Genomic DNA, 14729 nt, shown 5'->3' with positions numbered 1-14729 from the left:
CCAAAACAACTTCACTGCGCAAGTTCAGCGTCTGGAAAAAGCATCTGAAACAAAATGATCTATCGTCACTGCAGGCTTCCTTGCAAATGGTTTGCTGCAGAATAGCCCTGGTAATGACTTTCCAGTGCCGTAACAGCCTGGGCTGCAGATTTGTATGCCGAGAAATATGCCTGACTGCCGGCCGTTACATTATCGCCCAAAGGGACTTTGCGTATTTTATCTAAAAGCCCTGCCCATCTCTTTGCTTGATTGGACGTACTGTATGTATCACGCAGCAGATGTGATAAGGTTGCTGAGACCTCGAACTTGGGACTCTGTGGAAGCAAAAAAGTGCAGGGCTGGACATTTATTTTTTATTTTATTCACATGGATTTTTGAGCATTGGATAGGAAGCACTTGTGCTTATGTAAATCCGCTGCTCATAAAACATAATACAAATGTAAACATAAAGATGACATAAAGTATAACATAAACATAAAATGAAAGTGGCTGGCGCACCAATAACTATAGCATAACATTAATGAGATTAGTCAAATCTTCCAGAGTGGTGGATATAGTTAAACACAATATCAAAGATACGGCAGTTACATGTAGTAGTGTATGGGAGGAAGGGAGGGAGGCTGGACATATTGGGCGGATAATAATTTGTGCATCCAAAATTTGAGCAGTGAATTTGATTTTTGACTGTGGATGCACTAGTGCACCTAGATATTTGTCTAGGATTTTATAATTAAAGTACTAATTGTGTCTTGCTATACAGCATATTCTTGAAATCAAACTGCCAGAAAATTTCTTTAAGCCTTTGTTGTATTATAATTGTTCAAAATTTTGAAGTTAGCTATAGAAATTTGAATTCAAGGTATGATTATGAAGAAAGACTATAAGGTTCATAATTAGATTTAACTGACATTGTAAAAATGTAGAGTGTATATCTTATGCTGTGTGCCTTATGCTCATGACTGCACCTATCTTTCAAAATAAATTTCTATCCCTGATTTTGAGTTATGAGTATTGAACATACAGTAATAAGCTACAACACTTAAGCCTAAATTATGCAGTATTCAATCATTTTTAACCATTCCAAGTGTAAGGGAACACTGTTGACTGAGCAATGTTAGGAAGTAGTATTGACATTTTCAGTATTGCCGACGGGTATTAAAGCTTCTCGTTTGCGGGCAGCTTGTCCAATCTTCGGTCTTACCCTGATGTCACACATGAGAATGCTACGAACCGATCCATCAACGCAGATGCATCGTTGATACTTTAAGTAAAAATAACCACAGTTAAAACAGGGTTAAAACAGAAAGACACAGTTTGCATAAAGATGGCTGCATTTGAATGTATGATGTCAAACATTTGCTGCATTTGTTTTGGAGATGCATTGCAAGGCTCGAAATAGCACCTGCATATGCAGATTAGTGCAGGTAAATTGGCTGCTGTATTTCTGATGTCTGCCTGCACATAACCTGCACCTGTCCATGGGTTTAAATATACATTGTACATGACTCAATGTGTAGGTGTATGTAGATTTTTAATTGCTGTATTGACTGTTACCACCTAATATGAAGTACAAAAAAAATAATGGAAATGGTTTCTGTGAACAGATTTTAGTATGATCCATGCTTGCTAAATTCTGAGTGGTGCAGGTAAAACCTGACTTGAATGTCGGGTTCATGTAATTTTCAATGTTATCCACACTGGTGCAGTTTTGCAGAAAAATATCATCTCGAGCACTGTGATGGTAACACACAGTTACCATGATGGGAAGGAAATGGCCGGAGGTTTTCATAGCAGCAAGCAGCTGTTTTCGTAAAGCATCAATTTACTTTCAGCCAGCCCCCTCAGGGAGACTCCTGGTGTTTGAAGATGCTCTTGTTTCGTGGACACTCCATTTGGGAAGATTCTGAAATAGCTTTTGTCCATGCATAAGTTGCAGGGCTTGAAATCCATTTTTGGATCTAGTTACCATCGATCGTGAAAGCTGTCCGGTCCAGGTCACTGGCCTTATGTGTTTAGAGAAGAAGAAGATACTGGCTAAAAACAAATGTTTGTTTTTGTTCTTCTACAAAATTTAAGGTAAACATAATCATTAGCTTGATGAATTCTCTGAAGAGTCAGATGTTTCAGATAGAATTCTCTGTGAAGTTTGAAGTTTTATCAGTCACTGTGGTCAAAAGTGAGTCTAAACACAAGTAGCTCCTTTGGTCCAACAGGTTAACCAGAGCTGCTTGATTTTTAGAAGCGCAATCACTGATTAAAGATAATCATCATGGCTATGTGAAATGTCTAAATCTTTGGTCAAGAGAAAACTTCTACCTGTACTTGTCAAGAGAAAAAGAATAAATTACATGTTCTATACATGTATTTTAAAAACACTAATCCTTCTAAGGTTTCTTTTTTTCACAGCAATAAGCAACAGCAATTTATTACACTTGAAAACTTCAGAAATAATGTTACAGAACTGTTGATTTACTGTTATAACAAGCAACTTGTATTCCATGCAGCAGTATATACTGGTCAAAGCACTGTGGACGTTGGCAACAGGCCCACATGTAAATGAGCCGTTGCACATTCAGAGATGTTCAAGCAGCCAGAATCAATATTTTTATCATGTACGGAGTCTGCAGCCATAAATCCCAGAGTCGGGCCTCTTTAAATCAAATCCTTGTTTTTCTGACTTCCTTCCATGAAAAAATCAAAATAAGAATTGCTCTCTTGTAAACCACTAAGTTAAAAACAGGCTAGAAAATTCAACATTAGATTTTTAATTGTCTTTTCTGTGATATATTTTAGAGCCATCTAAGAAACTAATCATCAAAACTTTTTAGTTGATTTGCTGACAAAATTTCCGTAGGTCAGAAATTGGCCATTCTTCCTGTTAAAATCTTTATTTTGAACATGAGTCAAGGAATAGCCTGTTTTGTTTTTTATTTGCACAATAAAAATACATGATACAAGAAGTAATACATAAAACAGGAGAAGGGAAAATTGTATATAGCCTTCACTCAGCAGTTCTCCTCAGTGTATAGTCTCTCCTGCATGCACTATATTCTGAAGCAAGTCTTGGATATTGGTTTCTCTGAGACAGTTGCAAAACCCCATCTTCGCTATATGGCCCCTTCGTGGTATATGTAAGATGCATTGCTAATGACGTGCACCTGTATTACTGCACAATGTGGACACCGGATTAAGAAAAGGAGACATTATACATCTTAAGTTGAGTGCTTGGATCAGTTCCCAATTTAGGTCCACACCAGTTTAATTAATTGGTTCTTGGATTCGCCCACTTAATTTTTTTTCTGATTTGACAAAAAAAAAATCAGGTTCTGAATCGATTCAAAAGGCTTACATTTTGACCCCAACAGTTGAAAAAAGTCCTTGCCTTCCTAGTTGTCTTCCTAGTTATGTGTTTAACATTGTTGTTAATGCTGTCTGAAATTGTCAGCAGCAGTTGTTTCAAACATTATGCATTATGATGTACTTCCCAGAGGTTTGGTATCTCATATTTTTTTTCTTTTTTGTTAAATTTTCTCACAAACTAAATTCTTTCTTTGTATAGTATTTCAACTTTTGCTTTGTGAGATAGAGAGATTGTTTTTTATTGTATGAGTAAGTACATGACATGTATTAATACCTGAATGCAGCAGGTTGCCATACCTCAGCTGCGTCGTTCACCCGCGCCATCTCAGAACAGGTGCAATCGGACACACGCCGCTGACCATGGCCACCACCTTGAAATTGAATTTCTCCGTGTAGATATGCCACATGCAATATTCAATAGTGTTTCCTGGGTGTTGGGTGCCTAATAGAGGTGGTAGTCATTCCATAAATATTGTGCGACAGGTAGAAAGAGATTCCTTGGCAATACGATGCAGGAATACCAAATAAGAAAATATATAATGTCTAGAGCTAGAATTTCAAGGGTTAGCCGTTAGGTGTAACAAGTCGATCGGTGTAATATAGCCAGCTGCCGCCGCGCCGCGTGCCTGCGAAGCTGGTGTGTTACGCCGAAAGGCGGTTATACCGGCTATACAGATACAGATATAAGAACTTTTCTTTGCCCATTGTACAAGGTAGATTTGGTTATGGTGCAGTCACATTTTTCGCAAGTTGTCGTGTGATTTTGATGTCATTGATAGAATTTTTAAGCAGGCTCTGATAGAACTAACCACTCACAAGAATCTCAGACAGCCTTTTGTTTGAAGGCAGTGAATTGTGTACAATGCATGCAGGAGTATCCATTCAATAAATTTGCAATCCTACAATAATCATACCACTGATGTAACCGCCTCTTTTGTAAACCAGACCTATCATGTGTTCTTAAACAACTAAGAGTATTTTTATGTGACATCATTGCTGACTGGCTACCACCATGTTGGTGATCTAATTTACATATCTTATGAAACATAGCTGAAGTGTACACTTAAAGATTTTCTCACCCTCATAAGTAACAACTATTGAATGTCTACATACACAGCTAAAAAATAAAATACCAAAAGGATACTTTTATTTTTGCAGTGAAACACAAAAATGCTATCATAAATATGTACTCTTCAGCTTTGAGCCATCAAAATGCAGAATATGGACACCAACATGGCTGTCAGCCCCTGTCTGCTTTGTAGCATTGGAAGGTGAAAAAAATGCTGTATACCTCTGGTTAATCTTAGGCAGAATTATGATAAAATTTATAGGTAATGACTGCTACAGTATAAAAGATGTACAATGTGCATTGACAGATTGATATAGACATTTGATATTCCTTTTGAGGGTATGGGTAGATTTCATCAGCTTGTATCTTGTCATTTCTGTCTGAGGTCATAAGGCCACATAAAGTTGATTTTATGGACGACACCCACGCATACGTAATGATTTTAGACTGTGTCCCATCAAAAACAGATGGACAATCGGTATGCCACACCACTCACACCCCGGTCATCCAACCCACAAGTCATTAACTTCCTACGTAAAACTCTAAATGTACCAGAAAATGAGAGAATATGTCCTAATGGTGATAAAACCGTCACAAAACGAGCAGATACGTTGTAAAACATCCTGTCGCAACGGGAGCTATTTTTTTTGTCTTGCGGATACACATCCAGTTAAAAGCGTCAACAGGGTCTAGGGTACAATAACCTCTGTGTGTTCTATATGAATATGACTCCATGCAAATTTCAATTTGTTTTAATTTGCCAGAAGAAGCCTTGTACTTTGCCTGGTGCAGTCAGACAATTACTCTAGGGCTCCAAAGTCACTTGTGCCCCAGGTGGTTAAGTCAGATTGAAGCCATCTGGGTAACAAGAAAATTGAACTTGTAAGTAATATCTCTAAAGGGGCGTAAATCTTGTACAGTCTTCAGTTAACTTTTCTGTAACAGTTGTATTTGATGCATGTTATAACTCATGTCGCTTAAGGACCTTGCAGACTTGTCTGGCCAAGATTTTTCTGCAATAGCTCAAGATAATGACATTGACACCATCAAACTCGTAGTTAAACTATGAGTTTGATGGTGCAATGCATCTAACAGCCAGAGATGTCAAATGATTTTGTACTTGTCACGTTGTGATATGTAGACATCCTAACCCATTTGTGCAAAGTTAAAACAGCTATCCACTAGTCTGAAGACTTGGTTAAGTAATAAATTATAGGTACAACATGTATTATACAATCAATATTCAACAAGTTTATTTGCATAACTTGGGTGTCACTGGTATGGACTTCATATTAGCATCATGAGAATTTAAGGTGAAGAAAAAGGTCATTGACCTCTGCCCTTAGAGTTCACCACACAAGAGCTATGTGGCCTGGGGGCTACAAAAATCAAGATAGTCACTGCCCTATACTCCAAGTGGTGTAGGAAGGACAGCCATTTTAAGTAACTCACTTTCCTAACCCTTGTTCTTGCAGCATGTGATATGAACGTGCATGTCCGGTGCCAGCACATGGTCCCGAACCTTTGCGGCTCCGACTTCACTGAGAGGAGAGGGCGAATCCAGCTCAAGTGCAAAGTCAAAGATGAGAAGTTGACAGTAGAAGGTGAGGCTTAGCAGTTAGCATCCATGTAGGTTAGGCAAGCTGGTGGTCATTCTAATGGTTCTGGGTTCAAATCCCAAACAGACCATTGGAAATCAGTCGCATAGATTTCAGCACCAAGGACAGGATACAGGAGGCACATATTTGGCTTATGGTGTCATTTGGTTCAAATACCAGGGCACAAGAACCAAAAATGGTGACAAAATAGCCAAAAAATCTCAAAATGAATCATTTAACAATGATGAAATTATTGTTTAATGTCGCATGGATTTGGGTAAAGAAATAAAATTTATAATACATGCATGACTTAAGTAAGAGAGAATGAGAAAAGTAGCTTTCCTGTAGATGGAAAGTATAGAAAATATCATATATTTTGTTTTAATACCTTTAGTTGAGAAATGATTAATGGAAATATCCTGATTAGCCAATCAGCATTAAGTAACTATTGAGGCTTTCAACTATTTACAGTTTTTAAACTTGTTCCCACATTTTGTTTCTACAGTCCAGGAAGCCAAGAACCTGATTCCGATGGACCCCAACGGCCTGTCAGACCCGTACGTCAAACTGAAACTCATCCCAGACCCCAAGAACGAGAGCAAGAAGAAGACAAAGACTCTCAAGGCAACGCTAAATCCACAGTGGTTTGAAAAATTTGACTTGTAAGTACTTGTTAATTAGTTTGTATACTACTATAAAAGCATCAATATGGCTCAAATTTGATCTGTCTAGGAATGAGCCATCGTGTGTGTCATAGTCTTTTGAGACTGACTGGCTGAGAGAGAGAGAGAGAGAGAGAGAGGAAGAGAGGGAAAGAGATAAAAGCATCTCATTTTGCGAAGGTTACATGTATACATTGTATGTTGACTGTAGCAAAATAGTCTGGTACCCTTCAATAAGAAACGATTGTCATTTGAATATTCGCGTAACATGCAGGCAATTTTCTGATTCACACGATTCTCATAATGGCATGGTAGCAAACTTCAAACAGTTATTATTAAGTTTGATTCATGTTACACTGCTTGTGAGAAATGTTTAACTTCTGAAATAATGCATGATGTCAGGACCAAATAGTTCATATATTCAAATTTTTAAGCTGAGTTTTTCAGTTGATGTTGTAGCATTGGAGTTGACCAGTCCTTCTCAACTATAAAAAAAATGCTAACTAGAAAGTTCAAATTGAAAATAAAGTGTAAGTAAGGGTCAAACACAAACCAACCAGAAACGACACAAAACTTTTTATCACACATGAGCCCCATATGTTGTATTTGGATGGTTTTACAAGGCCATCAATAACCAACCACATGTGATAAAAACTGATGACTCTAACTGATCTGGTCACCTCAATGCCAATAACTTGGACGTAGCATAGTTTAATGGCTAGCAATAATATTACAGTATAATTCATTGTACAGCTGAGCTTTAGTTTGGTCTAAATTGTAAAACTAAGTGACAGTTTGCTGAAAATGTCATGATCTATATAATACAGGAACTTAGATTTTTATGAAACAGTAATAACATTCCAAAGTTTAAAGGAACACTTAAGCCAGGAAATTGGTGTCATTTTCCAATAGATAATAATTTTGTGAAGTGAAGAATGCATACTATTTTACAGTATGTGATAAAGTACCCTCTAGCCACACATTAGTCTGTGTATCAACAGGATTTGAAAAAAAATGAAGCCCTTCTGGTGTATAAATTCAGACTTGGTCTCTGTTGTATTTGCCTATTTTCTGTTGACATTCTTGACAAATTAACGATCATGGAAGAAATTGATGATAATGTCACAAGAATCTTGACCCCAAAATGTCATTGCTAAATGTCAGTAATGAATAAAGTTCACCAACTGTTATAGGTAAAGACTGTCAGTTGACCTTTTAACAGGGAGAGAAATAGAGGCTCATACTGTTGTACAGTTACAAGTGAGCACTCTGTGTAACTCAAGTGGGCAGTTCCTATAACCTTTAGCATGCTTCACAGCCCTGAACCGATACTGGTTTCCACATCATTCAGTGTGCTAAGGCCAGCTAAAGGTTAATTACAATTAAAGGCACTTTAAATGAACTGGACCCATATACTTTGGCTTTCTTGGCAATCAATTTATCTTGGCAATATTTTTTTCTCTTCTGAGTTTAGCTACAGTTCGAAAATGTGTGATGTTAATGTCAAGGTAGCAGATGTTGGATCAAGGTTCAAGGGTTTGATGGTTCCACTGAGCCAGACCTTGGGAAAGTCCCCCTACACTCACTCCACCACCTCGCCATGTGTAAAGTGGTCTGCTACCTGTCTTTGGTTGGGGAGGTAAAAGATAGTGGAAAGATACCAATACCATGACACAGTGAATAAAAAGTTAACCCAATGCCCTGATGGCCTCAAAGGGCCTATGGAATCTTCCTCTTATTTTTTTACTTCAAATTACTTCTTGGCAATTGGATCATGTCACAAATGCTTGAATTTAAGGGACATGAATTTGATATGATTGTAGTTTTATAAAATGTAGTAATGGCATTTCTGTTTCCTCTCCCAAACAGCAAACTTAAAGATGAGTACAAGGACAGACGATTGTCCATCGAGGTGTGGGACTGGGACCGCACTTCCAGGAATGACTTCATGGGGGCGCTGTCCTTCGGTGTGCAAGAGCTGATCAAGATGCCAGCCGAGGGCTGGTTTAAACTGTTGAACCAGGAGGAGGGGGAGTATTACAATGTGCCCATTGCTGACGAGGAGGAAAATGTTGCTAAGCTTAAGGAACAACTGCAGGTAACTATTATCTATAATAACATTCTTTGTCATACTGTAGTTTTTGTAATTTTTGTGAAATTTTGTAAGTCCTTGTTTTCTTAGCAATTTCATTTAAAGATTCAGTTTTACTACCCTTAAATTGCTTTGGGTGCTTTCAATGACCTTTTCCCCCTGAAAATATGTTTCAAAAGTGTGTTTCAAGATGAAAATACTGCAAACTGTAACAGTTTTTCTTGCTACAAAATGCTGCAAACTTATATGAGTTTACAGAATAATCAAATTACTTTTCAGATGGTCTTATTAAAAAAGTGCACAATAATTGATAGAATATCTGCAATGGTAGATGATCTAAATTATTATTTTTTTATATCCTGCTTAACAGAAGCAAAAGTTGGATGAGCAGCAAAAGCAGAAATCCAAACGCTCTGAAGAAGTTAATATCGGCAGCCTTGAGCACATGAAAGCCTCTGATTTCAACTTTCTCATGGTGTTGGGAAAAGGCAGCTTTGGCAAGGTAAGGTCTGATGTTTATGATTGTATGAAGGATGTTACAATGGATTAATAAAGGATAAAATTAGTTCTGTTACTCTAATGTCAGCCCCTGGGTGATGTATGAACTTCAAGGCAAGGAGCTTCAGGTGTTATCCACAAATGTCATAATTCTGCACTTAAAAGAACAAAAAGACATTTAAAGTTCAAACTTTATTTGTTCCAACACAAAAGATTGTTCTCATCTAGAGTGACAGAGGCCAACCTCGAATACCAGAGACCCAGTGTTGACGTCACACTTCCAAGAAGCCACATTACAAGTCTCACTGGGTCAGACTTTGGAAGAAAACAGAGTGACTGATTGAAAATCTTTTCGTGTTGGAGCAAAAGTTTTTTCGCGTCGGAGCATTTAAAGTTTTAAATTTAGATAAACATTGTGATGTAACTACAAACACAGATGAACTTTTATTTCTGTATATTCAACATTTATAATAAGAACACAACACATCTATTGGGAAGAGTAGGGTTGACCCGGTGTGCTTGGCTAAATATGCAAGCTGTAGCAAAGCTGCATTGCACAATCAGCTAAATTCTGTCCATGGAGGGAAGCCCTTCACATTTCAGCAACAGTTAGGTCATGGGGTGGGTGAGGTCAACATTCGCATTTCATCTAGCACTGATGTAGCCTGAGTGTGCTGTTCAATGTAGTTGTGTTTACGGGAAAAGCCATACAGATACATCCTTTTTATTGATTCAATCTACACTTGAGCTGCTTAAGTGCATTTCTCCCTGCGTTAGCAGATGTGCTATAGCTAAGGTCACCTCTGTCAGCATCTATAATCAACCAATGTGAACGCTTTGCTCTGAAGTAGGCATTAGAATCCCTAATTGGGAGTAAGCACTATTTAACCGTGGTAATAGATCGATACCCGTCTGCAAAGCGTGTTTAGTTAAATGAAAGACAATTCTGTTCAAATGTGCTGCGAGCGCAAGACCCGCCGACACGCTGGCTTCGTCGACAGAAAGAAACCATTAATGATTTGTCTTGTAATTCCGAACGCGTGAAAGGCTGATTGAGCCATTTGGGGCCGGGTATGGTTGGTATGCATTGCTGACGCGGGGAGGGGGGTGAGAAGTTCATCTTGAATACCAATGGAAACTGCAAGCCTTCATGACGTCAACTCAACAAAGCCCCCCGTCTATAGATCCACACCATTTGGTGTTTGTTTTGAGTACAGTCTTTGATGAGTGCCATTTACAGTTTAAATGAGGTTCTGCATGCCTTCTTCCTTGAGATCCAGCAAACTGTTAAACTTAGCCAGCCTGCTATAATTCAATGTTGAGCATTGTTTGTAAATTCTCTCTTACATGCATGTATGAAGCCTCTAACTCGAGGCAAATTTTGTATGACTTGTAATATAGGGTCAGAGGTAACACAAAAAAACAAAAAAAAGAAGCAATAACCCCCATATAACACTTTTCAAGTTACATAATATGTTATATGGATAGACATTTTACTCTGTTGAAATCCTCAATGATTTTCAGATTATCATTAATTTTTTTTCATATTACCACGTATCAAAGTATACCGTGTACATTGTATACATTCCATTGTTATAAATGTTAACGGAACCTTGAATTATTCAACAAGATTCTGTTCCAAACTGTTTCCATGCACCAGACAATATCCTGTGGCTACAAAACTGCCAAACAGGGAAGATTTTCGTCCAAATTTGAATTACCGCAGTTATGAATAGTGAAAGGTGATCATGTACAGGTAGTTACATTGAACTTGCCTACAGAAATTTGCATTTTTATCAGAAGTGGTGACTGGCTTCAAAATGGAGCCCAGATTATTTGAGTCGTTGCGGTTCCCTCGGTTTCTTTTGTTAGGGGATGATATGATTACTCGCCCATTTGAGAGGGTTGGGGAATTTCACAGTCAAACTATTCATTTCAACCTCTTTTCAGTGAAATTGCAGTAGATTGCGCGGAAGTCGAATAAAAGCTGTGGGTTTAAAACAGTTGGCGTATTTCCAAAGCCATCGAATGATCTTTTTGAGTGCTGCTCAGCAGCAAAGTCATCCTAGGGTACATGCACTAAGTTGTAAAGTGGAGTGCTGAAAAGTTTTGTATTTTGAGGGCAAAGAACCCTACATGTTATCTGAACTATACCTTTTATTATTATTATCGATTTTGTTGTTACAGTAATAACTAACTTATTACAAAAATTAAACTGTTGGCATTCTTTCATACATATCAGTGTTTAAAATACCCCTCTGCATTCTGCATTATGCAGAAAGATTTTCAATATTGCAAATTAAAAGACAAAATTATACAATCTGCACTTTTGCAGAACCAGGTTTGGGATTCAATGATTTTAGAAGGCCGTATATAGTTTGGAGGCTTAATCTATTTGCAGAAAGCTTTTCCAACTTGCAGAACAAAATTTTGACTCAATTGTATTGCAGAATTCTGGAGAAAAGCATTTTGACCACTGCGGCATATCAAAGTACTCATTTTCACTCATTGAGGAAAGTCAGACTCTGTAAAGTGCCTTTCCCAAGGGGACAAGATTGGTGACATGTCAGAACTCGAACCCGAGACCTCTTGGTTCCATGTCAAGCACTTATAATGCCATTATGCCACACAACCCCACAAAATGATTGCCTGTTGACTGTTTTAGGTGATGCTCGCGGAGAGGAAGGGCGTTGAGGAATTGTACGCCATCAAGATCCTGAAGAAGGACGTGATTGTCCAGGACGACGATGTGGAATGTACCATGGTGGAGAAGCGGGTCCTCGCCTTGAGAGACAAACCTCCATTCCTGGTGCAGCTGCACTCCTGCTTCCAAACAATGGTACGGTCCAGAATGCTCCAAACTAGAGAGCCAATATTTGCAAACAAGTGCTAGATATCTCATTCCTCATGTCTATGACCTACAAGAAAATCCTTGTGCAGCTGCACTCCTGCTTCCAAACAATGGTACGGTCCAGAATGTTCCAAACTAGGGAGCACACATTTGCAAGCAAGTGCTAGATATTTCATTGCTCATCTCTATGACCTACAAGAAAATCCTGGTGCAGCTGCACTCCTGCTTCCAAACAATGGTACGGTCCAGAATGCTCCAAACTATAGAGCCAACATTTGCAAACAAGTGCTAGATATTTCATTCCTCATCTCTATGACCTACAAGAAAATCCTGGTGCAGCTGCACTCCTGCTTCCAAACAATGGTACGGTCCGGAATGTTCCAAACTAGAGAGCCAATATTTGCAAACAAGTGCTAGATATTTCACACCCCATGTGCCTCACCTACAAGAAAATTAGCTGAATTCCCTCTACGCCAAAATGGACTATTCTGTTGACTTGCATGATGTCCCAAGTCCCAAACTCTGATTTTCCGTTCCATAATTTCTATCCCTGTATGCTGTCCTCAAATTGCCTGACTGTGTATTATCATTATTATCCCTTACTGCCGGAGGTAGTTGTATGTTATATGTCTGTTAGTACGAATATGTCATCTATATTGCCTCCGGCTTGCATTAAAGTAATGTACAGTACAATACTGCCTCTAACTACTGTCTACTTGATTAGATCACTGCCATCAATCACTGTTATCTGCAAGTTCAATAATAATACTTTGAGTTGAGCATGTTGTACATTGTACATTGTACATGCTGTCTTGGCCCTTGCAACATTCCAGCAAACTGCATTCCTCCTAATCGTTGACTGATTTAATACATAACATAATGTAGTAGATATTTTGTTAACTTGAAACAAAACTTGATTTAAAGAAACTCTGCCTACATTTGATCAAATTAATTTTTTTACAGCATTTTGCTTCATATAACAGAGAACAGCGTATTACATAGGTCACATGAATTAATGGGTTAACTTTATAGCTCTAACTGCACATGCATTAGTGATACATTGTGGGTAGTACAATGTACTGTATATGAAAGTTGAAAGTACCATCCTTTATACATCAAACATGGCTTTCATCTTTGACATATAGTCCACAAGGCATAACATCTCGCATTTGCAGTTAGTACCATGAACAAGCTTATGAAAGTCAGGACTTTGCCACCTTGCGTTAAGCTAATTTTGTTGTTACTGTCTTGACCCATAGGATCGGCTGTACTTTGTGATGGAGTTTGTGAACGGAGGAGATCTGATGTACCAGATCCAGCAGTGTGGGAAGTTCAAAGAGCCGCACGCTGTGTGAGTGGACGATTTAACATTTTTACAGTCATGTTACTTATTGAAGAGGTTCCTCAGTCACGTACATGTAAGGTTAACAGTTAGTACAACATTCATCAATCAGTGACTATTTTGAAAGGTAAAACCACATACCTCCAAATTTTCGATGTCGGCTGTACATCTTGTTCATGGAATGACCTAGTCTCGCAACAACGCGCGAAAACACTTGTGCAGGTCTGGCCTCCCCTGCCTCCTTGCGGAGTAGGGGGAAATAGGACAGATTATGAATTTACTGCTGACTTGCATAGGATCTCAATAGCTAACCTAGTGATAGATTTTGTCATTTTCCATTAGATTTTGCAATTTTGTAACACATATTAAGTGACTTGAAGATTGATACATCAAGACTTATCATATAATTTTAATTTTCTGTGGCTTTACAATCAAACGGTATCTTACTTTTGATACTTCTTTGTTGTGTAGGTTTTATGCAGCAGAGATTGCTATTGGCCTGTTCTACCTGCACAGCAAGGGGACCATTTATAGGTGAAGTTTTTTTCTATTGCATCGTAAAATATTGACCCTCTAAGTTACTATTCAATTCATACCAAGATCAAAAGCATCTAGATAACTAAAATGGAGTCAGTTCAAGGGACAGGGAAACACAGTCAGTACCAGGGACAGGGAAACACAGTCAGTACCAGGGACAGGGAAACACAGTCAGCACCAAGGACAGGGAAACACAGTCAGCACCAGGGACAGGGAAACACAGTCAGTACCAGGGACAGGGAAACGCAGTCAGCACCAAGGACAGGGAAGCACAGTCAGCACCAGGGACAGGGAAACACAGTCAGTACCAGGGACAGGGAAACACAGTCAGTACCAGGGACAGGGGAACACAGTCAGGGACAGGGAAACACAGTCAGCACCAAGGACAGGGAAACGCAGTCAGCACCAAGGACAGGGAAACACAGTCAGCACCAGGGACAGGGAAACACAGTCAGTACCAGGGACAGGGAAACGCAGTCAGCACCAAGGACAGGGAAACACAGTCAGCACCAGGGACAGGGAAACACAGTCAGTACCAGGGACAGGGAAACGCAGTCAGCACCAAGGACAGGGAAACGCAGTCAGCACCAAGGACAGGGAAATGCAGTCAGCACCAGGGACAGGGAAACACAGTCAGTACCAGGGGCAGGGGAACACAGTCAGGGACAGGGAAACACAGTCAGCACCAAGGACAGGGAAACGCAGTCAGCACCAAGGACA

General features: G+C 39.0%; 1 protein-coding gene across 7 annotated transcripts in view; it reads left to right on the top strand.

The window, feature by feature from the left end:
- LOC109483429 (protein kinase C alpha type-like) overlaps positions 1–14729 on the top strand; it is a 60067-nt gene that overhangs the window by 38980 nt on the left and 6358 nt on the right. For all 7 annotated transcript variants that reach the window (XM_019786446.1, XM_019786444.1, XM_019786443.1 and 4 more), the window contains exons 6-12: positions 5905–6033; positions 6533–6689; positions 8559–8787; positions 9152–9283; positions 11945–12118; positions 13390–13481; positions 13944–14006. In XM_019786446.1, the coding sequence (XP_019642005.1) occupies positions 5905–6033; positions 6533–6689; positions 8559–8787; positions 9152–9283; positions 11945–12118; positions 13390–13481; positions 13944–14006 (976 nt within the window). The remainder of the gene's footprint in view (positions 1–5904; positions 6034–6532; positions 6690–8558; positions 8788–9151; positions 9284–11944; positions 12119–13389; positions 13482–13943; positions 14007–14729) is intronic.

This window comes from Branchiostoma belcheri, unplaced genomic scaffold (assembly GCF_001625305.1).
Source record: "Branchiostoma belcheri isolate BF01 breed outbred unplaced genomic scaffold, Haploidv18h27 scaffold64, whole genome shotgun sequence".
Classification (NCBI taxonomy): Eukaryota; Metazoa; Chordata; class Leptocardii; order Amphioxiformes; family Branchiostomatidae; genus Branchiostoma; species Branchiostoma belcheri.
This window is presented reverse-complemented; position numbering and strand designations above follow the sequence as displayed.